Here is a 26,471-nt window from a genome sequence, read left to right as displayed (position 1 = left end):
CATTTCTTTATAAATCATTGGTTGTTCAGATCAGCAGTTTCAGTAAAATATATATTGATACATTAATAAAGCATGCAATAATTCTTTAAACTAAATTAGGCAGGTGCATACATATGGGCACCCCAACAACCCACCAGTGCTGCACGGGCAAAATGGTGGCGCAGTAGCGCAAACGTAACAAACATACAATTTTAGTGTGTAAACATTTTATATAACACCCCCCCCAAAATAAATTCCATTATATTTAATCCCTTAGAAAACTTGTACAAACTGAAATGTTTCATGTCCACTTTAAGTGAAGAGAGATTTTTTATTCTTAAATTAAAGTAAAAGTAGGCTATTGTATACGGCCTGGAAATGGAAATGAGTTGTAAACTGTAATAATTCAAAGCTAAACGATGTGTTGTGTGATATGTGTCGCTCTTTGCAGTGATTGTGGTGCTGTTCACGGCTCTGCGCAGCCAGAGGGAGAAGATGGAGCCGCTGATCATTTCCAAAGAAGACGTGAGGGACAACGTGGTGAGCTACAACGACGAAGGCGGAGGAGAGGAGGACACCCAGGCCTTCGACATCGGAACGCTGCGCAACCCGGAAGTGATCGAAGACACCAAGCACAGGAGGGACATCATCCCGGACAGCCTGTACGCGTCCGCGCGGAGGCCTGCACCCGCGGCGACCGGCGACAACACGGACGTGCGAGACTTCATCGCTCGGCGGCTGCAGGACAACGACTCGGACCCGACGGCGCCCCCTTATGACTCGCTGGCTACTTACGCCTACGAGGGCAGCGGCTCGGTGGCCGAGAGCCTGAGCTCGCTGGAGTCGGTCAGCAGCGAGGGCCTGCAGGACTATAATTATCTCAGCGAGTGGGGTCCAAGGTTTAAAAAGCTCGCCGACATGTACGGAGGGGAGGAGAAGGAGAACTCATAACCACGCAGTAGGGCTGCACGATATGGAAGAAGTTCAGCTCAGATTTCAGTGCTACACAACGAGATACGCCTTGAAATACGCAATATTTCAAACGTGCAGTCGGTAATACGAGACCGGCTGCATCATTTCTACCAAATTACCTAGATTCATCAAAACACCTCCTGAGAGTTATGTCAGAATCCTCACCTCTCACAACACACAGTAAAAAAAATAAAGCATTGTGATTGGTTAGAGACTTTCAAGAAGATTTTCAAGGCAAAGCAAAAGGACCAGTATCTCAATAACACTCAAAAAACAGTATATATATATATATATATATATATAAATATCGTGCAGTCCTACCACGCAGCGGAAAGATGGGAAACCAACAGAGAGTTCTAACACAGACTCGACGGATTCGCTCAAGCTGTTGGTCAAAGCTGGACATCCACAACCAGGAAAGCAGATGAAGAGAACTCTACCCTACGTGTGGTGTTTAACTAAAGTGGAAACCAAGGCGAGCGTTGACGATGTTGCTTTTTTTCCTCCCAAAGTGCCCTTTCACAGGACTGAGATTTTGATGTCTTATTAAACCTGACCCACTCTGAACATTCGGAGAACACACTCTCTCTCTCTCTCTCTCTCTCTCTCTCTCTCTCTCTTTCTCTGTTTCTCTGCGGCTCCATCCCAGACATGACCAGAAAAGCAAGCTAAACTGTCGTCCTTGCGAAGCCTCACTTGATACTTGTGTATTAGTTCCGTCTGCAAAGCAGAAGGAGAAAAAAAAAAAAAAACTAACAAAAAAAACTGAACAAAACAATAATAGTGAGCTTTACAAGTATGGTAACATCATACATTATGCATATTATGCATATAGTCACAAAATATGTCCGTGTACACAAGTCTGTGCTTCTGGGTTTTTTAGCTCGTTTAGCCGTATCTCTGCCCTCAGCGCCACTGTACAAACACATTGTCTCACACACGCACTTTATCGGCGGAAACCGCGACGGTCGTCGATTGAGATCGAGTCAAGTACGATTCGTGTTTAAAAAACTTTCATGAGAGTGTTCGCCAGAGGGTCGGTCCTCGTTTCATTTGCAGTAGTGCAGCGGACTGGTGTGAGCAGTGGTTTTAATAGTAGTGTAACAGTTCTACAGTTCTGGCAGTTCATAGCTAACCCCAAACCGAGGTGCTGGAGTGTGATTTAATCCATCACTGATTACTGTACCTGAAGCAGAGCTGCTCTTTTCAAGTGCAAAGCCAAATCAGAAAAGTTGGGACAATCTTTCATTGCATAGAATATGATTCCAAGATTGTAGATTGGATTAATACTAAAGTAATTCAAACTATGAACAAAAAAAAATGTTATACAAACCAGAATATGTTTTATATTTCTTGCTCAGATGACAGTTTTGCACTGTATCTTGGCTGGATTTCAGTTAGAAGCTGTGCTGAACTTATCAAGAGTTAATTACTTGAATTCCTTGGTCTCTTAAGGTGTTTGCACACTATACTCTGTAGGTGTGCTGCAGTATAATGACCCCCTTGGATTCAATTGTTTCTCCAGCGACAGGAGAGTAGTGCCGCTGCCGCAGAGTAGTGCGAAAAACGGTGTGTTTCCAAGCCCATAACCACACCTTCACCGCTGAACACAGCCAACATTCAACATGGTTCAACTTTGACCTCCTGGCAAGCGAAACCACGGCAGATAATGCAAACTGTAGTCCAACCAACAGTAAACACAAGCCAGTGACTGATATTAATGATTAGTGAACATCATCAGCTGTACAACATTTCCCTACACTCAAATAGAGAGGACAGGAAGTGAGTAGCCCTATTGAGTAATGCTCTAATCCATGATATGGCTTGAACTACTCAACTAAGAAAAGAAAAAAAAATTCAAGAACTTTCAAGAAAGTATCCACAAGTGCAGTTTGCAAAGACCATCAAAAAACATTATGATGAAACTGGCTCTCATCAGGAATACCGTCCCAGGAAAGGAAGTCCAAGAGTTACCTCTGATACACAGGATAGGTTCATCAGAGTTAACAGCCTCAGAAACCACAAGTTAGCACCCCAGATAAGAGCATTTTTTTTTTTACACTTTTAAGTTACTACATGATTCCTTATGTGTTCCTTCATAGTCTGGATGACTTCAGTATTTACTTACAATGTAGAAAAAAAAAACATCATAAACACAATAAAAACATAAAAATATTGAATGAGAAGGAGTGTTCAAATTTTTGACTGGCACTGTACATATATTTTTGTGTTTCAGGCCTGCAACACATTCCAAAAATACATAAAATTGGGACAGTAAGGCATTTACCATTTTGTAATTTTGCCATACCTTTTCACAACACTGTAAAAGACATCCACACATTATTTTTAAGTCTGCACACAGGCCAGAGCAGTACTCGCACCCTGTTTTTTTTTTTTTTGTTTTTTTGAGACCTTCTTACAAAAAAGTGTGGTGTTAAAGGCAGCATACAGTATGTAGCTCTAAAAACTTGGAATGGAATTTTCTCACAATTGCTACAAACAAGAGATCCTCTGGAGATCACCTTTTTCAACAAAATCCTGTTAAAATCACATCTTTATTATCTCATTACTAGCCTTAAATTACTGTTATCCTCCAGCTGTTTTTGTTGTGTTGCAGGTCAGAAATGCAAAAGTGGATGCATATTAATACAGCGCTGGAAAAAAAAAAAAGAAAAAGAGTCCACTTTGAAAACCTCTGGAATGTAATCAAGAGGAAGATGGATGATCACAAACCATCAAACCAAGCTGATTGAACTGCTTGATTTTTTTGTACCAGGAGTGGCATAAAGTTATCCAAAAGCAGTATGTAAGACTGGTGGAGGAGAACATGCCAAGATGCATGAAAAAAAACAGGGTTATTCCACCAAGAACTCTTACAACTTTATGAATATAAACCGGTTTCCTTTGCATTATTTGGGAGAAATGTTTTCGGTAGTTTATAGAATAAAACAACTGTACATGAAATGAAGTTGACCAGATAAAACATGAGATATCTTGGGTTCATACCATCTACAATTAAATATAGTGAGAGGAAATGGAAGAAACAAAGTTTTTCTTACCTGAATTCTTCATACTGTGCCAGTCTTTCTGATTTAGGATTAAAGACGAAAGAAACCTTCTTGAATTCCCAGTGAAGACTCTTGAGATCAGTAGATTTAGCGGATCTTTAGCAGGCTTGCATAATTGTAGCAGTTTCAGCAGTTTGAGTCCCACAAAAATCTGCCATTCAAACCTAAGAAAAAAAAAACTTTCAGAGTGAGTGAGATTGTATAATAATGTCTGTTCATTTTGTCTGCACAAGTCAAAAGAACAATTTATTTTCCTACTTTTGCTACTGGAATCCTCTTACACTCCTTTAAGATGACATCACAGAGCTGATGGATGTTCGATAACTTGCTCAAACTCCTCCACCTTCAACTCCTTCAGGATGCCCCACATGTACTCAATTGGGAGACAAACTTGACCAGTCCATCAGCTTTCTCGGAAAGGCAGTTGTAATTTTGTAGGTGTGTTTGGGGTTTTAATTGTATTTATGAAGGTAGGGGCTCATGTTCTGCTTTAAAATATCACAATACACGTGCCAGCAGCACTCATGCAGTCCCAGACCGTGATGCTAAAATACTGTAATTTCTGGGCTACTTTTTTTCGCATGCATTAAACACTGTGGCTTACAACTCTGGAAAAAAAATGAAAAGATCACTTTCTTCAGTTTCTTCAGAGTTAGTTTCTCTGATTTTGCTATTTATATATACAACCCCTGGCAAAAAGTATGGAATCACCAGTCTTGGATGAGCACTCCTTCAGACATTTCATTCTGTAAAACAAACTCTGATCAAAAACATGATACAATAATAAGGTCATTCCAAAGTGCAACTTGTTGGCTTTCAGGAACACTCAAAGAAATGAAGAAAAAACATTGTGGAAGTCAGTGAATGTTACTTTTATTGACCAACCACAGGGAAAAAAATATGGAATCACTCAATTCTGAGGAAAAAAGTATGGAATCACTAAAATTGAAGGTAGAAAATAAGGACACACCCAGTCAATTTCCTTTCCCTAAATGGACACCTGCCTCAGATTAGATCTGCTCGTTAGTCTGCAGTTAAAACACCTGCAGTCATGACACCTTGGAGGGCTGCTGGACGAATTAGAGTGGCAAGAACCAACAAGAGAAATGTCTCTTGAAACAAAAGAGAGGATTGTGAAACTTCTTGAAGAAGGTAACTCTTCACGCATGGTTGCTAAAGATGTGGGCTGTTCACAGTCAGCTGTATCCAAGATATGGACCAAATACAAACAGCATGGAATGGTTGTTAAAGCCAAGCGTACTGGTAGACCGAGAAAGACATCAAAGCGTCAAGACAAGCAACTTAAGGCCATTTGTCTTGAAAACCGAAAAAGTACAACTAAACAGATGAAGCATAAATGGGAAGAAGCTGGAGCCAATGTATGTGACCGAACCGTAAGAAATCGCCTAAAGGAAATGGGATTTCAATACAGGAAAGCTAAAAGAAAACCATCATTGACACCTAAACATAAAAGAACAAGACTGCAGTGGGCTAAGGAGAGGCAATCATGGACTGTGGATGACTGGATGAAAGTTATCTTCAGTGATGAGTCAAGAATCTGCATTGGTACAAGGTGATGATGCTGGAACTTTTGTTTGGTGCCGTTCCAGTGAGATTTATGAAGAGGCCTGCCTGAAGAAAACAACCAAATTTCCACAGTCCTTGATGATATGGGGCTGCATGTCAGGCAAAGGCACTGGGGAGATGACTGTGGTTAATTCTTCTATCAATGCACAAGTTTACATTGACATTTTGGACAGTTTTCTCATCCCTTCAATTGAACAGATGTTTGGAGATAATGAAATAATTTTCCAAGATGACAATGCATCGTGCCATAGGGCAAAAACAGTGAGGGCATTCCTTGGAGAAAGACACATTCAGTCGATGTCATGGCCTGCAAATAGTCCAGATCTCAACCCAATTGAAAACCTGTGGTGGAAATTGAAAAAAATGGTCCACAAGAAGGCTCCGACCTGCAAAGCTGATCTGGCAACTGCTATCAAAGAGAGTTGGCACCAAATTGATGCAGAATACTGTTTGTCACTCATCAAGTCCATGCCTCAGAGACTGAAAGCCGTTATAAAAGCCAAAGGTGGTGCAACTAAATACTAGTGATGTATTTTGAATCATCTTTTGTTTATCTGTTTTTCATGATTCCATACTTTTTTCCTCAGAATTGAGTGATTCCATATTTTTTTCCCTGTGGCTGGTCAATAAAAGTAACATTCACTGACTTCCACAATGTTTTTTCTTCATTTCTTTGAGTGTTCCTGAAAGCCAACAAGTTGCACTTTGGAATGACCTTATTATTGTATCATGTTTTTGATCAGAGTTTGTTTTACAGAATGAAATGTCTGAAGGAGTGCTCATCCAAGACTGGTGATTCCATACTTTTTGCCAGGGGTTGTTTGTATATATATATATATATATATATATATATATATATATATATATATATATATATATATATATATATATATATATATATATATATATATATGCTTGAGTTAAATGAACATTGTTGTTTTATTCTTTAAACTACAAACAACATTTCCAAATACAAATATAGTCATTCAGAATTGCAGAAAATGAGAAATGGCTGAAATAACAAAAAAGATGCAGACCTCAAATAATGCAAAGAAAAGTTTTAAGTGTTCAGAAATCAATATTTGGTGGAATAACCCTGGTTTTTAATCACAGTTTTTAATGCATCTTGGCATGTTCTCCTCCACCAGTCTTACACACTGCTTTTGGATAACTTTATGCCTTTACTCCTGGTGCAAAAATTCAAGCAGTTCAGTTTGGTTTGACGGCTTGTGATCATGCACCTTCCTCTTGATTATAATTTATATGTTTTCCAGAGCTGTATATAATGATGCAGTTAATACACATTTTGTTTTTAAGTATACTGGCTAACGAGATTCAAAAGTGCTTTACTCACCCAAATTGACTGTTTTCAGAAGAGATAAGTGTGTAGATTAATCCAGGGCTTACAAATTAATTCTGTTAAAAGGATAATTATGTTTTAGTGAAACGTATTATTATTTTAGACCAGCTATTTGATCATGACAGTGTTACATAATTGAAACAGGTCTCATATGAACCATCCATAGAACTCAAAACCCAAATTCCATTATATACATTTTTATATATATTTTTTAATTTCTTTCACAGTCATCCAGCATCAGTAAAATGTTTATTTCCTATATTAATGAATTAACTGGACTTGTTTGTATTAATGTTCCTTTGATCATAATAACTAAAGTAAAGTAGCTAACTGATGGTAATTACAACAGCTCTGTAACAGATACAGATTATGAGCGGAAAATGACCCCCTTCCCTCCGAGCTTCTTAAACCGGCAGCCCAAGTAATTCATCTACTTTTTCCTTTTAATATTAGGACATTATTCTTGTAATATTATGACTTTACTCTTGTGACCTTTATTAGTAGACTACTGTATTTTTTTTTAACCAGCCATGTCACAGCACTGTTCACAGTATGTAACATTATTTCTGCACACAGCCTATTTAATTAAAAGTGCAGCTTATATAGTCAGGTGTGGCTGATCAAATCTAATTTTCTTCATGATTTCCCTCAAAAAACATGAAGAAAAAACTTAAATGAAGACTAAGCTGCAAGGTGCGCTGCATCACAGAGCTGGTGGATGTTAGATACCTTGCCTTACTCCTCAAACGTCTGTATGAGGATGCCCCACAGGTGCTCAATTGGGAGATACTTGACTAATCAATCACCTTTACCTTTTTTTTTTTCTTTCAAATTTTTATCCATTTTTTTCCCCAATTCACACGGCCATCTGTACCATCTGTGAAACATGGTGGTGGTAGTTACATGGTTTAAGTCTGTTTTGCTGCATCTGAGCCAGGATGGCTATTCCTTTATTTCCTTTATATACCATGAATTCTGAATTATATCACATATTTCTAAAGGAAAATGTCAAAACACCTGTGTAAAACTGAACCTCAAGAGAAGGTGGGTCATGCAGCAGGACAATGACCCAAAGAACATAAGTCATTCTACCAAATAATAGTTAAAGAAGAATGGAGGTAATGTTTTGGAATGGAGACAAGTCAAAGTCCTGATCTTAACATCAAAGATTCACATACTTTTCCTACTCACAATATGTAATATTGGATCATTTTTTCTCAGTAAATAAATGATCAAGTATGATATGTCTCTATTATTTGTTTAACTGGGTTCTCTTAATCTACTTTTAAGACTTTTAAGGGAAATCGAAAATCGGATGATGTTTTAGGTCATATTTATTCAGAAATATATATAAAAAAATTAAAAGGTTCACAAACTTTCAAGCACCACTGAATCTATCTTAAAAAAAAAGAACTTTAAGATTATAAAACTATACAGGAAAAAATAAAATCAACCTTCTGCTGAACCTCCATGGCATTGTTTTAAATTGGCAGATCTGGTGTAGAACTGGTATCACATTTTTGATATAGCATCCAAACCTCAGACTGTTTCAGAGCTCTGCCTATAAACCCAAAGCTGTGAGAGGAAAGCCTGTATATTAACTGTAGTAAAAGCCACCTCAATCCTGACTTCATGAATAAAGTACCAACATTGTCATGATTATCTCTGACAAACAGTAGTTTTTATTACACTCTCACCAGTGCAGATCCCTAAACATGTGTGATTTTTTTTTTTCATTGGATACATTTTACAATTCTCTCATTCTGGTCACTGGATGTTTAACATGGCACCTCATAGCAAAGAACTTTTAGAGGATGTGAGAAAGAGAATTGTTGGTCTCCAAAAAGATGCCTAGATGACTAGACTAGATGGCCAAGTTTCCCCCAACACTCTAAAACTGAGATACAGCACAATGGCCAAGGTAATCCCGCAGTTTTCCAGGATAGGCAAGGCCAACAGAATTAATGATGCTATTGTCATATTTGCCAGACATTAGTTTGTGTACTTAGTGATTCCAGACATTGACGCTGGACTGTGTTCATATAATCTGGATAGATCATTTACTAAAAAGTGTGTTGGTGTTGTAATTCAATCTGAATTGAGATGCTTAGATCAGTACTGTACTACACTTCATACTGTACAGAAAGAATAAACCGAATCGGAAATCTGTTCAATTAAAATCTGGCAACCAAACTTGCTGAATTCTCCACCTATAAAGCCCTATTAACATCTACTGTACTGTACTTCTGTTGATTTGGTTCACTTGATCTGAAGCTCATCTGGATTTGGTATTTACACTGTAGTTTTTTTTTAATTCACTTCCAAAAACCTATGTCCCCAAAAAAACTACAATGATGACATTGTAATTTTTGCTAGACATTAGTTTGTGTGGTTAGTGAATCCGGATACTGACGCTGGACCAGGTTTAGAGGTTTCAGATTCAGTTTGAGCTGTGATTGGTCAGCTGACGATGCTGATCTGGGTGAATCGGTTCACTGCAGCTCTGAACTGAAGTGTGAACAGTGAAGTGAACTGTGAGTGATGTACCTGTGAGAAGCCTCTTCTGGACGCTTGTGTGTGATGTTGCAGACACTCTGTTAGCTTACTGTCGGTTTCCTGATTGGAGAGTGGGGACTGTTCCAGGCACAGCAGTCACCTATCTATGCTTTGTACAATGTGAAATTTTGTATAAAATATTTGTATAAATCAACATTAAATTCATGTAAAATCATCAACAAGAGCGTGTCATTCTTGCCATTGTGATTTTACAGCAAAAACAACACGTAAAACAATATGGTTATGGTTATTCAAAGATGTGGAAAAATACAGGCATTCATTACTCAGGTAGAAGTATAGATACTAGTGTTTAAAATACAGCTCTGAAAAAAAAATAATTCTCTGTTTTTTCGTCTGTTTTTTTTTTTTTTGCATCTTGGCATGTTCTCCTCCACCAGTCTTACACACTGCTTTTGGATAACTTTAAGCCTTTACTCCTGGTACAAAAATTCAAGCAGTTTAGCTTTGTTTGATGGCTTGTAATAATCCAATTTTCATCTGGTTTATATACCAGAGGTTTTCAACTACGTAGGTAAAATCAAAGAAACTCATTCATTTTAAGTGGTCTCTTATTGCTAGAGCTGTACTTCTGTAGAAGTTAAATTCAATCATAAATCAACTCAAGCTTTTTACTCAACTAAAATTACTGGTCTAAAAGTAAAAGTAATATAAGGGTAAAAAAAATGCCATTAAGGACAAAAGCTTGGACTATGTCACAAAAGCCTATAATGTGCTACCCTTCGTCTCTAAAACACATAAAACACACACTAAAAGCCATGATGACTATGTTATATTAAACTGTTAATATCAATACATTTGGAATGCACTAGGCTGCCTTTTGATTTACTGTCAGTGCCATTCTCACTACAGTTTTTCCTGATTTTTAGAAATGGTTGATGAAACAGATGAAAACCTTCAGAGAAAACAAAACAAGGCATAGAATAAGTAAAAGTATTCAGTTAAAACAGAGAGGACAAGAACTACTCAACTAAGTAAAGAAAATTTACAAACTTTAAAAGTATCCTCTGGTGCAGTTGCAAAGATCTTCAAAAACACTGGCACTTATCAGGACCACCCCAGGAAAGGAAGAGCAAGCGTTTCCTCTGTTGCACAGGATAAGTTCATCGGAGTTACCAGCCTTAGAACCTGCAAGTTAACAGCAGCACTTAATGCTTCGCAGAGTATTTTGGCTTGTTTAACAAGTTTTAAGTTACTACATGATTTCTTCTGTGTTACAGGCTGAATTACCTTCTGTTTTTTTCCGCTGAGGTCGTCCGGTAATTTTAGTCCCGTCCCGACGCACATCTCTGAGTTTCATCACCTTGCGTTCAATAAAATAGCTATTCGTCCACTGCCACGCACTTTGAGTAAGCACTTCCAAGGAGATCCACATGAAAAAAACACAACAGCAAGTGGAAATGGAGGAGCTACTGAACGCTTCATGTCATGTGACCGAGAAAGCCAAAAAGAAATTGCAAAAATTTCAATTGCAGTCCGGAAGCAAAGGTTTTAGCACTGAGTAGACAGGTGAAAATTATTTTTCACAGACGGCCCCCTGAGAAACTAATCCCTGGTGTGTCTGAACTTTTCTTTTTACTGGTACTGTATATATACACACACACACTGAAGAAACTGTGCCGACATAAAGCACTTAATCACACTGGCGACTGGTCCTAATTGAATTTGCATAATGATTGTGTCTGCGCGATTGCCTACTGTAATAATATCTGGACTGTCTGAATCAGATCGCGCTGTAAACAGCTACTCTAGATGCTCATAATCGCCGCACTCGCTGGAGACGGAATCCATCAAACATGCAGCAGAAATAAATGCACGTAAAAACAGAATTTACATCAGATATCAGCGTTTTAACAGCTGGCTTATCTAAAAAACAGGGCTAAAAAGCTTCCACTGCTACATTAGCGCTGGCCTTTGCTTTGCTGGCGTTTGAACATGGAATAAAAACCCATGCTCGTCTTTATCGATTAATCTATAAATCCACTCGGCGCTCTTCTACATTTTCCCCACGACTAAATACTGTGAAGTTATTCCAGTTCTTCTCAGAGACGGACTTTCTCTCGGTACTTTATCAAAAAAATCCTCGACTCCATGTAGGAGTTCAGTGGTGACCCGAGCTACAAGCTGGCTCTGAATATGTAATGCGTGACTATCACACGCACTCAGAGCAGCCGAGGCCGACCTCGACCCTGGCCAAACCGCGCTAATGTTAAAATCCAGCTTTTAGAGAAAAACTTGTGAAGAAATCACGAGAGCTCGTTCTGCTCTAGCTTGGTTTTGGATGTGAAATGAAGAATACAAAAAGTAATAAGTAAGAAAGAAAAAGGCTTTTGAGTAAATCACTGAAGCAGGTTCTTTGTGCAGTTAAGAAACAGACATTACAGGTAAGAACGCATTATAGCCTGAGTGATCCAGCTGGCTAAGCACTGCCACTATGTTCGGGAGTTTGCTGTTTGATTTGAATCCCGTTCATGCAGCTTGCCATCAGCTGCAGAAGCCCTGAAAGAGCACAACTGGCTTTGCTCTCTCTCTCTCTGGGTGGGTTGATGGCACTCTTATTCCCAGATCACTCCAAAGGGTGATGTCGATCAGCGTCTGTGAGCTGTTGTATCAGAACCGAGTCGTTGCGCATTCCTCTGAATGCAGCGCTGCTGAATGTGATGCTATGTTCCAAAAGAGGCGGAGTCGTCTGACTTCACATGCATCGGAGGAAGCACGTGCTAGTCTTCACCCATCCTGGTGTTGGGGCATCATTAGTTGTAACAGGGGGAGTTTGCCGTTTGATTTGAATCCAGTTCATGCGGCTTGCCATCAGCTGCAGAAGCCCTGAAAGAGCACAACTGGCTTTAGATAGATAGATAGATAGATAGATACTTTATTGATTCCCCGAGGGGAAATTCGAGAATTTGCTCTCTTTCTTTGCGTGGGTAGATGGCACTCTTATTCCCAGATCACTCTAAAGGGTGATGTCGATCAGCACGAGGCGTCTGTGAGCTGTTGTATCAGAACCGAGTCGTTGCGCATTCCTCTGAATGCAGCGCTGCTGAATGTTATGCTACTCAGCAATGTTCCAAAAGAGGCGGAGTCGTCTGACTTCACATGTATCGGAGGAAGCACGTGCTAGTCTTCACCCATCCTGGTGTTGGGGCATCACTAGTTGTAATAGGGGGAGTCCTAATGAGTGGGTTGGGTAATTGGCTGTGGAAATTGAGGAGAAAAAATGAATATAAGAATGCATTAGCTGCTTTTCTAATATCGTAACAATATCATAACTAAGAAATTATGTACAGTTAGCACAGTTGGGGGCCATTAGCTTCTACTTCTACTACTATTACTACTATGATAAATAGCCTGATAGCTTAAACATTAAACAATATTTTTGGATAGTGAATTAGTAAGAACTTCACTTTAAAAACTATATAAAACCATTATAAAGATGAAAAAAAGAAACATTTCATGCAAATTGACTACCATTTTCTTTCGTTTCTTTTATTCTTATAAGAGAACAATCCCAAATGTTTTCAGTCTACAGCAGAAATAAATGAATCGGTCTCACTGTTCCAATACTTTCGGAGCAGACCGTATATTTGTTATCCGCACTAAATCATGCTATGCTAACAGTAGCTTTATTAATTTCCAAAGCTGCAACTGGCTTCAGTCTAGATGGCCGTCTAGCTGTCTGCTTCGCACACACAAGGGACCATAGATTACCTCCTGAAATGTCTAGGGACTGGCAACCCTGCCGGCAGTTCAAAAGCAGCAGTGGCAGGCTGAGGCACCTTGCAGGAAGCGTGTGAAAAGCCTGTGTTGCTCTCAGGTTGGTCTGTGGCTTGTGTTACACCATGTGACGCGCGCAGGGGAAACAGCTAAATTGGATAGAATAAGTGAATACTGCGGGAAATGATAGAAAAAGGGTCCTGGCACCCATCAGTTACACACGAATACCTGCAAAAAATATATATATTAATTATTCAGTACAGAAGCATCAGAATTTAACACTTTACAAATCAATAGTAATGGCAAATTCACCAGAAAAGACAGTAAAGACTTAAAAGTGAGTTGCATTTGTTTATTTATTAGTATTAGTCTGGTCTACAATTTTAACTTTTACGTTTCATATAAATCACACGCATTTTATTACATTCACAAGTAGATCACACACTGATAAAAGCAAACAAACAAGAAAAGTAACCTAACAGGGAAATGTCAGCACATTTTTAATATAACCAGTTACTCCTTCATCGCTGAGCCTTTGCAAAGGGGTCGGCGACGAGTCACAAATGCATGGACAGTATCTAGCAGGTTTGATATCTAGACCAGTCGGCGACTGGGAGTCAAGAGTAGCGTGGAAAGCCTGCCCATTTTCCCTTTCCCCCGTTAGGTCTATCTGAAAATGGCTGCAAAACACTGGAAGTAATCAAAACAGTTTCATATAAATCACATTTTTCTACATTCCCTAACTGAACACACTGATAAAAAAGAAAAAAAACAAGAAAAGTAAATGAAGAGGTAAATGCTATGTTAAAGTAGCAGTTCTGAAAATATTTTTAACATACCCATTTATCCCTTTCTCTCGACTGCTGTTGACCAGCCACAGCATGTTTGGTTTACGCAAAAGTTTTTTGTTTTTTTTTTGCAGATAGCCGAGAAAAAAAAGAAAGAAAAAAATTGAAAAGGCGAAATCAGGCAGTTCGTCAGTGTTCGCACGTCGCTGCTCAGTCACATAGTGTGAACTGCTTAAGAGCGGTCACCAATAAAGTCACAGATGCCTGGCGAATATCTAGCGTGTTTAATATCTAGACCAGTCGGCCAATGGGTGTCAATGGGATCTTCTGCTTTGCCAGAGCCAATTATGGAAAGCCTGCTCATGCTCTGTTCATTTTCTCTTAGTTTCTCCCATTTTGCATTTTAGAAAATGGCTGCAAAACGCTGGAAAGAGTCCTAACGGTTTCATATAAATCACATTCTATTACATTTCATAACAGAACATTACTGATAAAAAAAACAACAACAAAAAAAAAGAAAAGTAAATGAACAGGTAAATGCTATATTAAAGGAGAAATCCGGTGTGAAATAGGCTTGGGGTTTAGTGAAACATGATAACCAGTACTATTTTTTGTCGAATAGCCCACCTATGTTCACTCCAATCATGCTTACAATGCTAGTGATAGGGGCATAGTGTTGCTCACGCAAATAAATCTCTATTTTTACACCAACTTTAGACTTTCATTGGTAGAATTCTGAGGGCCCTGACGTTTAAAACGAGGCACTGAGAACTTTAAAAAGTGCTCAAATAGTTCATTAAACACTGTGTTTATACACTTAGTGCCTTAAGATAGTTGTACGAGTGAGTGCCGCCATCTTGAATAAAGTCATGATAAGTTTGACTCATGAGCACGAACACAAAGGTATGATAGGAAAACCGATCGCAAACTTAATAACGCTTATTTACTGCAAAAATAGTTCTTGGATATTTGCCAACTCCTGTTACACCGACTCCAGTACAAAACTACTGCAGATATTTATGTGATTTATCAGCTGTAGTCTGGTTCGTGCTCGTCAGTCAACTTATCGTGACTTAATTAAAAAAGATCAATTTCACCAATGACGTGTGGAGATACTTTGAGCATATTAATGGTGTAAAAATAGAGTTTATTTTTCTTTTTTCTCATAAGCAACCAAATGCCCCTATCGCTAGCATTGTAAGCCGTTGGGAGCAATCGGCTAAATGCGTTGTATTTTTTTAGAAAGCTAAATTCTACAAAAGTTTCATGTTTCACTACACCCCAAGTCCATTTCACACTGGATTTCTCCTTTTAAGCAGCAATTCTGCGGCAAATTTTTAATATATTCAAATATTCAAACTGTTGTTGAGAGGCCAGGAAATGTTTTTGGTTTGCTTCACTCAGCTTATTAAGTTGTTCCACACTGGAGCTATGAGACTGGTGGTGTGTAAAGCTAAAGACAATCAATTCTCAAACCTGTTGTGCAGATTTGAATGTGAGGAAAATAGTGTAGATTGTGTTTTTCAGATGAACCATCACTTCAGTCAGGCTGTGTTTATTAAAAGCTCTCAGAAATAAGCGAATAAGAGTGAATAAGAATTTAGCTATGTTCATGTTGGAAACACCACTGGTCCTCAAATTCACCACGTCTCTCTGACTGTACTTGGAGTGGCCAGACTCATTTCCTCACGTGATGTTTTTTCAGTTTTTTTTCTTCCCTCCCCTCGTTCACTTCCGCCCGTCTTCCCCTTCGTCGCTCTCTCGCTCCTGCCGCTCTCGCTCCCTCCTCATCTCCTTCAGCTCCTGCCTGTACTTCCGCTCAATGAAGCGTTTCTGATGAGCCATCTGAGGGAAGTTATCTGCGGGAGGAGGAGGTGGAGATAGACACAAGGAAGGAGAGAGAGAGAGAGAGAGAGCGAGAGAGAGAGGAGAGAGAGAAAGAGAGATATTTCAGATGCGGAACATAAAACCCGAACTTTTTCCATTAACATTACGAGGAAACGAGGAATCAACGTGTCTTCTGCTTTGACAAATTGTGGAGCAAACCACTCACAACCCCGCAATTATTCTGACTGATACGAGCTCGTACCCGAGGATTAATTGCTGTATTCACATTTCTCCATAATTTCACCTATCACAGGAAAACAAGGAGCGGAATTAGACAGGCTTCATCTGCCTCCGCAGCAATCAGATCTGATCAACTAATTAAAACCGTGCGTATCTTAATACGATCAGTAACAAGGCTAAACGTGAAATCAGATAAGTGCTCAGGCATATGTCTCAATTTAAGCTGTAAAACGTGGAAGGAGGGGAGGAACCAGGAGATAGCTGCTTGTGTCAAAGACTCAACCGCCATTTAACTACCGTTTAGCCCACTGATCAGAGTTCATCACCTAATACATCCACTTTCAGCTTTCACTCTGGACACTCTGGATGTTTCAGCTCATGTTTTATGTGTACACTTATTTCTGCAGCCAATGACTAACTCAAAGCACCTTATTTGGAAACATACGAACACGCATGTTTTTCACCAGCGCTATTTGATTTGGTTTGTTTGCACAGGTGTGAAAACAGTATTTGGACTCAAATGCAGATCAAAACGAACTCCAGAGCACTTTTGTTTGTGGTAAGAAAAAAAAAAAAAAGATCAGGCCTCAAATTTATCTGATTATCAAAGATACTGCTCATGCTGCAGCTAAACAGCTGTTCAGGTACAGTTTAACCTGATGTATGACTCGGGTAATTGCTGCAACTATAAACAAAAATAAATAAATAAATAATATAAAATGCTGTCTCTGCTGCTGCTGCTCTAAACTGTTTTTACAGCTGTTTCCACACTGCTTATTGGTCAGACCTGTTTTGGGTGGGCACAACAAATATATTAAAAATACCAAGACCATATAATGGCTTTTACAAATAATGCAGAAAATTTGCTGCCTAAAACCCTATTCGGAGAGAATCTGTTTCTCAGTGGCTTCTGGGTAATTTTTTTTCATTTATGGGGGTTCCTCTGGGATTTTATTCCTATCCGGATTTACCATGTATGTATTTTTCTCAGGCGTTCTCTGAGAAAATTACATACAGGCTAAACTGCCTACTGTTTTTCGCTGAACTCTGCAGTCATCTGGTAATTTAATTAAGTTTCATTACCTCGAGTTTAATAAAATAGCTATTTTTCCACTGCTACGCACCGTAATTACACTTTGGGCGCTTGTTTCCACGGAGATCCACGGGAAAAAACACAACAGCGAGTGGAAATGGAGGAGCTACTGAACGCTTCATGACGTGACAGAGAAAGCCAAAAAAAGAAAAGAAAAGAAAAATCACTGTTTTTTTTCAATTGCAGTCCGGAAGCAGGAGTTCAATCACTGAGAAAAATGTGCCTTCAAAAACACAGATGTGAAAACGTGTTTAAAAGCATAGGAGCAAATTTTCCCTATTTATTGTGAAAATCACTATATGTGCTGGTCTCAAACTCAGAACCTTCTTCCTGTATTTACTTTCTTGTGCCCACCAGCTCTGACCAATAAGCGGAGAGAAAATTTTCACAACACTCTATTAGTAATCCCACATGTTAACTGATTTTAGATCAGAAAAAAAATTAGATTCTGGTGGTTAAAAAAACCCTCAGATGATGAGAACCAGTCACCACTCACTCAACAAAGAAACTCTACTCAGCAATATAAATAAAAAAACAACGTTCAGAACAGAGACACAACAAAAACAAGCTGAGTACACAGAAACCAGAACACTATTTGGTTTATTTGGTGTTATCACAGAACATCAGTCTTGCTTACATTAGCTTACATCTCTCTCCAGAAAGGTCTAATTTTACTAAAACTGGAAAAGCTTTCTTTGGCTACTGGATAACAGATATGATCCAATCTGATACGCAGTATAAGGATCATATTTCAGGTTCTAATTATGATGGGCAGCATGTCATACATTTTATTATAATCATAACTTTTTTTATACAGTACCAAAAAAGTGTTAAACAAACCAAAATATGTTTAATACATTAAATTCTTTAAAGTAATATCTTTCGCTCACTCTTGGCATCATTCTATCAGTTGGATTCATGAACTAGAACCTAGGATGGTTCTCTAACTGTCTTAAAGGAGTTCTAGAGGTGCTGAGCTTTTGTTCACTGCTTTTCCAATTCGTCCCCAATAAACCAGCTGGGATGGGTTTATGAAACATCCATAATATAAAAGACTTCACGAAATCCTTCACAAAATGTCATGTGGTAGCAGTATGTAAAAACTGATCACAGATTAGCTTTTATAGGACAAGAAATGGGACAGGGAAAATGTCATATGATACTAATATAATGTTCAATAAAAAAAAAAAAACAGATCTTCTATGCCAGTGGTTCTCAAACTTTTTAGCCCTTGTACCACCAATGACCAAACTAAAACTACTAAGTAGCACCTGCAAGGCCATTTCACAGGAACACATGTATCACACACATGATTTTTTTTGTGGCATGTTCGTAGCTAACTAATTCAGCAAAGCTAAGCTAAGTAAACAAAACTATAATAAAAAAAAAGACTTTCTTTTAAAGTCAAACAAGTGCTGGGTGTAAATCTAGAGAGATTTCTCTCCTAAAAACTGTTTATTAGGTTGAGTAAAGCACTTTCCTTTATTTACAGTAAGTTTAGATTCCCAAATTTCTCCAGCACTGGGCTGGAGCATTAGCATTAGCGGCTAACCGCTCCAGCAGTGCTAGCCGGGGTTAGCAGCAGGCTACAGTCTGATAATACTCACCTCTGAACGAGGAAATGGGGAATGTGATTAGCGGGTAGTGCTAATGCTGCTCCGGCAGAGCTAGCCAGGGTTAGGAGCAGACTACAGGCTGACAATATTCCCCTCTGAACCGGGAATCACACTGAAACTTCTGTATATATTCTGTATATATAAAGGTGGACTTGCTTGTGTGTTTTGGGTCATTGTCCTGCTGCAGAACCCATGTTTGTTTCAGCTTAAGGTCAAAGAATTCCCTTCGGTTGACTAATATTTAAATTTGTTTGATCTGAAACATTTAAGAGTGACAAGAGTGACTTATTTAGCTATTAATTGCTAATTAATTGCAAAAACTATTGTGAAGTGTTGGTGACTGTTGGTTGATAAGAGGATATCTTGTGGCGTTCCACAGGGTTTTACTCTCAGGCCAATGAAACTGATGTTAATAATGATAAAACTGTAGTTCTGAGAGTGTAGGACTGAAGTGTAGCTTACATACAGGTTCTAAAAGCTAAAGCACTGAACACAAACAAATGTAATGTTAGAAAAACATGGTGGACACGTGGAAACTTTATAGATTTTATAGATGACTAGAGGTCATCTAGTGTACTTCCTTGAGATGCTTCGAGTACCACCTGTGGAACCCGTACCACAGTTTTAGAACCACTGTTCCAGGCAAAACGTTGATCAGCAGACTGAAAAAAAGCCTAAAACCACTGCTGCCTTACTCTGTTTTCAGAGAACGTTAAATAACTGACATTTGTGAAGACCCAGTCTGAAGCCCCTTCAACGTACTGGTTTAAAACAACACAAGCAATTACAAATCGATACGCACCGCTAGCCTTAGTAACAGCAGCTAAGTCGAAAATCTCTCAAATAGAGTAAAGTTTATAAAAAAAAAAAAAAACCTCCATAAAATATAAATAAAACATATATACAGATTCTGATAGTGGGTTTGGATGGACAGCCGCTGCATTCTTTAACTCAAGGCCATTGTTTTGCTACATGTCTTTCTACCATTTTTTATTACATTTTTTTAGCATTAAACTCCAGAAATTCCGGCAGCTGAATTAATCAGGCCTTTCACTTTCAGTGCATTACACTCGCGCAGACCTCTGATCAACGTCCTATTTAACGGCGGCGAACACGACGCTGGGTCAGGAAAGAATGCGAAATGTTCCGCAGCATAAGAAACAGCCTTGAATCCGTGGGCTAATTTTCCATTCTGCAGAGCATCCTTCAAGACCAACTGCTTTTGTCCACAACAGCCCATTGGTGAGGCTGAATTGGGTCAGAGAGTAAGAAGAGTGCGAGAGTGGGAGCGAGCAAGAGAGAGAGAGAAAACGAGAAAGAGAGAGAGCACAAATGAAAGAGGAGAAAAAAAAGCTGAAATAAATGTGTGCAGTCTTCCATTTGTGCTCGATAGGAGAGGGAGAAGATGGGCATTAAGTCGGGCGTTTTGAACGTCTTGTGAATTCTCGGCAGTCAGGCCTTTCTGGGAGGAAAATCACCTTTTGAGCGTCTCGTTCTGCATACAGATGACCCGGCGAGTACGCAACCGCATGCACCCTTCCACTGACGTCTTTTGTTTATTGACAACGAAGTCATTCCTTTCAAGGGCGAAAACTTTCACTTTCCGGGGGTTTTTCTGGAAGCCGCTCGAGTCCTTGACGACAGCGAGCACAGAAATCGGCGTGAGCGCACTGCCATCCAAAACTGCAGGTTTCCTCTCGGGACGACGGAGGAGACGTGGCTTTCATTCGCCTGATATTTACAGCATCCGTCTCGTCCCGTCACGGCTGTAACTCAATTCTCTTTCATTAACGAGACGCTGGCCTGAGAGTGACTGTCTGAGAGAGGAAGAGGAAGCAGAGCTCTCTGTGGATTCTTTATCAATTTCAATCTTAATTTCATTAAAACAAATTTCCCTTATCTGAAGAAGAAAGGACAAGAAAGAGGAGGAACACGACCACGAAAAAGCAAGAGAACAAGAAAGAGAATAAGAAAATGAAAGGAGTGACTGACAAAGCTAAGATCAAAGGAAAAAGAACAGGAAAACAAGCTAGAAGACACAAAGAAAGACAGGAGGAAGACAATGAAAAAACTAAATAGGTGGACAAAGAAATAATAAGAGATAAATTAGATCAAAAACCCAACAGCTGACTGAGAGCCAAAAATACCAGTCAGGCTCCAGACCAGTTTTAAAGGAGAGGTTTAAGTCTGGCACAGAATCCGAGTGAGAGGAGGGTTAGAAAAATGAAAGACTGATGTAATTTGATTAAATAAAAAAAATAAATAAAAAAATTATCATACAGTCAGATCACGCTGCTTATCCAATCAAAGTTACATAAATTTGTGATTTGGAATGGTTAATTCAATCACTATTATTTATGTAACTTTAAAATCAGACAAAGATAACCTGAGTAAACATAAAAAAGCACTTTTTAAATGATAAAAAAAGGAAAAAAAAACTATCCAAACCAGTCTAGCCCTAGTGAAAAAGTGTTACCCTTGCATCACTCTCGCAGAAAACAACTGCAATCAAGCTTTACTGATAACTGGCAGCGACTCTTTCACATTTAGTTCCACTTTTCTTTACAGAATTTTTTTAATTCAGACACAGAGGGTTTTAAGATCAGCTACAGCATCTCAATAAGACTTGTTTGTGAGCTTTGGGTCATTGTCCTGCTGTAAAACCCAAGTACGCCTGAGCTTGAGGTCACGAACAGATGGCTGGACATTCTCCTTCAGGATTGTCTGGTAAACAGCAGAATTCCTGGTTCCATCTACAATATTACAGCAAGTTGTCCAGCAACTTGGAGCAAAGCAGCCCCAGACCATCACACTACCACCACAATGTTTTACATTAAGTTTGATGTTCTTTTTGAAATTGTGGGTTAGTTTTATGCCAGATGTAACAGGATACACACCTTTTAAAAAGTTCTACTTTTGTCACGTCAGTCTAAAGAATATTTACCCAAAGCTTTGGGGATCATCAAGATGATCTTTGCCAAAGTGAGATGGCCCTTTGTGTTCTTTTTGTTCAGCAGTTGTTTTTTGCTTTGGAAATCTCCCTTAGACTAATATTTTCTAACAGTCCGAGGAGAGTGAGACCTGCAGTTCTTTAAATGTTGTTCTGGGTTCTTTTGTGACCTCCTGGATGAGTTGTACATGCCCTTTTGGAGTCATTTTTGTTGGTCGTGCACTCCTGGGAAGGTTCACCAGTGTTTTATGTTTTCATAAATTTCTTTAGATCAGGAGATAATGTGTCGCTTTTTGACACTGTTTAGCTGCTTCATTTTGTCATTTCTATTTAGGTTCTATTTAAGTGATTTATTGTTTCTACAGGTCTGGCGGAAATCAAGCCTGGTTGTGGTTAGTAGTAAAATTTAACTCATCTTCCCAGGACTGATTAATCAAGGTACATTTATGGAGGGGCAAACAATTTTTTCACAAAGGGCTAGATTGGTTTGGATAGTTTTTAAACTATAACATCATCTTAAAAAGGGCTTTTTATATTTACTAAGGTTATCTACAGGGGTTTGACAATGAAACTGAAACATCTGGTTTTAGACCACAATAATTTATTGTGGCGACGGACAGTTCTGGTGGAAACAGGAGAGTTGAGGTGCACATTGAATTCTGTCGTGATTTGATCAGCCGTGGTTTTATGTTTTTTTGGATACAATCCGGGTTAGCACCCGAACATCCCTTTCAGACAGCTTCCTCTTGCGTCCACAGTTAATCCTGTTGGATATGGTTTGTCCTTCTTGGTGGTATGCTGACATTACCCTGGATACCGTGGCTCTCGATACATCACAAAGACTTGCTGTCTTGGTCACAGATGTGCCAGCAATACGTGCTCCAACAATTTGAACTCTGGTATGTCACCCATAATGTTGTGTGCATTGCAATATTTTGAGCAGAACTGTGCTCTTACCCTGCTAACTGAACCTTCACACTCTGCTCTTACTGGTGCAATGTGCAATTAATGAATATTGGCCACCAGGCTGCTCCAATTTAGCCATGAAACCTCCCACACTAAAATGACAGGTGTTTCAGTTTCATTGTCTAATCCCTGTATGTCTGATATTTAATTTAATTAAATATTAATGATATTTAATTACTTACTTTAATTACTTTTTTCACGCCACTGTATATAGACTAGGGAACAACCAACAAAAAACCTCTCTTTGCGGCCTTCTGAAGACGTCTGACAACACTACGGCATTGCATGATGGTATACATTGGAAATTCCCAACATAGTGAACTATATAATGAAAAAAAAATGTACTGCTGACATTTCAAACAGCGCTAAAAATGACTAACACACCCTATTGTGCACTTTTTCTGTAATTGGGATCAATTTCAAACCCAATTTGGGCAGCCACACACCTGTAGAGCCTTGTGACAAAAAAAAAAAACTATGCCACTGAATAGCGCCCCCTTGTGGAAAACTTCTTTCAATAGCTTTGACTCTCTCCCTCTTTTTCTCCTCAGTCCTCATCATGAAAACACTGTTCGTACTCTTGTTTAAGAAGGGGAGCAGAGATACTGCACCTATAAAATCACCGTTCACACTCTGCAGCCTCGGCTCGTCTATCAGAGCCGTCTGAAATGTATTACCCGACTTTCTGTGACTGCGCTGAAATAACACAGAAAGGAAATGAATGTCTGACTTTTAGGGAGTGTGCATGCATGAGCAGTCACATCACGCCAGTCCTGCACCTTCTATCAAAGTAGAGGAACTCCAACAGCTGCACATCCTACACATAGGAATCTCACGATAGCAGAATATGGTAGTCTGTACCAGTATCACTTTTATCACAAGGGTGTACATTTCTTTGTCAATTTTGATACCATGACAAAAAGATTAACAAATAAAGAACGTAATTAAATATAAACAGGTTTCTTTTTCATAATATTCAGTCCAGCACTGACAACAGCATCAACAGCTTCCTTATATAAAGACTCAAACGTGTTTTTATCACCGAACCTAAAAAAAAAAAGAAGCTAATGCTAGCCTTTCTGAACATAATTTGCAAGCCATATTAATTAATGTTTAAAAAAATATATATATATACACATATATATATATATATATATATATATATATATACATATATATATATATATATATATATATATACATATATATATATATATGTATATATATATATATATATATATATATATATATATATATATATATATACATATATATATATATATGTATATATATATATATATATATATATAATATACCTAGTGAGACACAACAATTACCATGGCACCAAAGAAAACCAGAAACACAAAGGTACAATTTTCTGTAAAAAAAAAAAAAACAGGCTACATCATAGACAACTTGATGACTCGACCCAGAAGTATGAATCAGCTTTTGTTTAGCAATAAAAAATAAGAATATAGACCCGTTTTTTTTGTTAGCGAGAATGGGGCAATAGGGTTCTCCTCCAAGCGTGTTTAAGCTTATAGTGATGTTGCGCCAGCAGCAGTTTTTAATTCGTAGCGAGTATCATGTCTCAGAGAAAGGACATGCTATCACTGACACTTGGAGCTTAGGAGCATATTGTGTTTATATTATGCACCAGATTATAAAGCGCAATATCAATAAACGTCTATTTTCATACACAAGGCGCACTAGATTATAAGGCGCATTATGAGACGCTAGTAAGGAACAGGGGTGTCGCCATGTTTTCCTTTTCCTAAAAAAAGAGACATGTAAAGCCAAGCTAAATAAAGACAACTGTAATTCTTAAACCAAAAAAAAAAAAAAACATTTTCTTTTGAAATCAAACGAGTGCTGGATGTTAATCTACACAGATTTCTCTCCTGAAAACTGTTTATTTGGGTGAATAAAGCGCTTCCGTTTATTCACAGTAAGCTTAGATTTCCACTAAGGCTGGGTGCAGTAGCATTAGCAGCTAACCACTAGCTGTAAGTGTCCTGGTAGTGTCCAGGGCGATATTAGCTAGCGGTTTGTTCCACGTAGCTTATTTTAGCACGGTAAACATACTGGCTGCAAGCCGATAATACTCACTTCTGAAAGACGAAAGAGCTAGCGCTTAGCACGGTTAGCGTGTAATGCTAATACTGCTCCAGCAGTGCTAGCTGGGGTTAGCAGCAGGCTAATATTGCTTCACTGAAACTCCTGTGGCTTTGCTGCTCCTTACAACCTGACTTATGTATGAAAATTCATACGTAAGGCGCACTGACTACTTTTTGGAAAAAAATGAAAGGATTTTAAATGCGAAAAAAAATGTGGTCATTTATGAGGATGGGGAGGATCGAGCTTAAGCAAATCTTTTTTTCTTTTTCTTTTTTCTTTTTAAAAAACAGCCAGAAATTTGCCAATCAAACAAACTAAAGGGTATTCTCAGTAACATAATGTCACTTTTTTATAAAGAACACTTTCAGGTTTAATCCAAAACATGTTTAAAAAAAAAACAGCCCAAAACAATTCTGCAGGCCTTTGGGAAACAGGGCAACTCCAGACTCTTTGCAAAACTTTTCCAACTTTGCTGTACACAACCACCCTGAACAAATTACCCATTATTCATGAAGACTTCTGTTCTCTTGTCCTCGAGCGCCGAACACTTTCCTCCATCTTTAACCGCCCTCAAAGCCTCCTGCATCGGCTCTCCATTAGAGCAGCCCTCCCACACCTCAAATCTTCAACCAGCCTCAAGGACTCTTCTCCGTCTGCAACTTGACTCCTTTTTCACGGCATTACGCCGCTCCGCCGTCTCCCACAATCCTCGTCTCTTCTCACCGCCTCCTTCTGAGCGCAATCTAGCTGCCAATCAAGAGGAATTCATCTTTAATCGGAGTGAATCATAGCCCTGTGCTCTCCACGAGCACCACAGCGCTTCCTGCCGGGGGGAGAAGGGGAGAAGTGGTGCTGATGGAAGAGGGGTTAGAATGAAGTGGCCGAGTGGATGGAGGGATCGGATCCGCAGGGAAGAGAGAAAAGAGCAAACAGGTGAAGAAGAACAAGGGTGAAATAGAGAGAGAGAGGTAACCTGCGACCGGAGGGGAAGAGAAGCCGACTAACCTCTGAGCTCTGGAAAGCTAAAGGATACGAACTTTCATACATATTTCATCTAAATTCTGCCTTTCTCTCACTCTTTAGAACAGGTGTGAGGTCTAAGTGCTGTGTGTGTGTAAGGGTGTAACTGTGTGTGTGTGTAAGTGTGTGTAAAGAACCCATTCCATAAAAGCCAGTGTGTAAAGAGACAATGTGACCAAAGGTCTCTCGCGCTATAGGTGGTATAGCTTCGAGTTGCCTGGAGATTCCTCTCGCTTTTTTTTTCCCCACCTTTCTGCACAAATTGGAGGTCGGATGGAGGTTAACGCTTAATTCTGCCTCGACGCAAACAGGCAGCCGCCCGTCAAAACCAGCGCCATTAAACTGTAAAGAGAAAACCTGAGGATTCGACAGCTTACGGCTTTTTCTGTCGCTAAAAAAAAAAAAAAAAAAAAACTGTCTACATTATACGTTGATGAGGGCATCGCTACTGGAGAACACCTTTACATTTTATTAGCCTGTTTTTATTCCGGTTTCTCATCGTTCAAAATCTCTCCATGCAGATAAAAAGGAATTTGATTGTGGTTGGATGTAGAGGAGTAGAAACATCTGCATGGGTCACGCCCACACTCCAGAAA

General features: G+C 39.0%; 2 protein-coding genes across 4 annotated transcripts in view; one reads left to right on the top strand and one right to left on the bottom strand.

The window, feature by feature from the left end:
- LOC103041335 (cadherin-10) overlaps positions 1 to 3,356 on the top strand; it is a 170,585-nt gene extending 167,229 nt beyond the window's left edge. For both annotated transcript variants that reach the window (XM_049464732.1, XM_049464733.1), the window contains one exon: positions 431 to 3,356. In XM_049464732.1, coding sequence (XP_049320689.1) covers positions 431 to 930 — 500 coding nt within the window. In that variant the 3' untranslated portion in view covers positions 931 to 3,356. The remainder of the gene's footprint in view (positions 1 to 430) is intronic.
- Positions 3,357 to 13,595: 10,239 nt separating this feature from the next.
- The window catches only part of drosha (drosha ribonuclease III), a 220,371-nt gene continuing 207,495 nt past the window's right edge, over positions 13,596 to 26,471 (bottom strand). For both annotated transcript variants that reach the window (XM_022666045.2, XM_022666046.2), the window contains exon 31: positions 13,596 to 15,904. In XM_022666045.2, coding sequence (XP_022521766.2) covers positions 15,774 to 15,904 — 131 coding nt within the window. In that variant the 3' untranslated portion in view covers positions 13,596 to 15,773. The remainder of the gene's footprint in view (positions 15,905 to 26,471) is intronic.

The sequence above is a fragment of the Astyanax mexicanus genome, chromosome 15 (assembly GCF_023375975.1).
Source record: "Astyanax mexicanus isolate ESR-SI-001 chromosome 15, AstMex3_surface, whole genome shotgun sequence".
Taxonomy (NCBI): domain Eukaryota; kingdom Metazoa; phylum Chordata; class Actinopteri; order Characiformes; family Acestrorhamphidae; genus Astyanax; species Astyanax mexicanus.
Note: the sequence above shows the minus strand (reverse complement) of the source record. Positions and strands in the feature narration are given on the sequence as shown.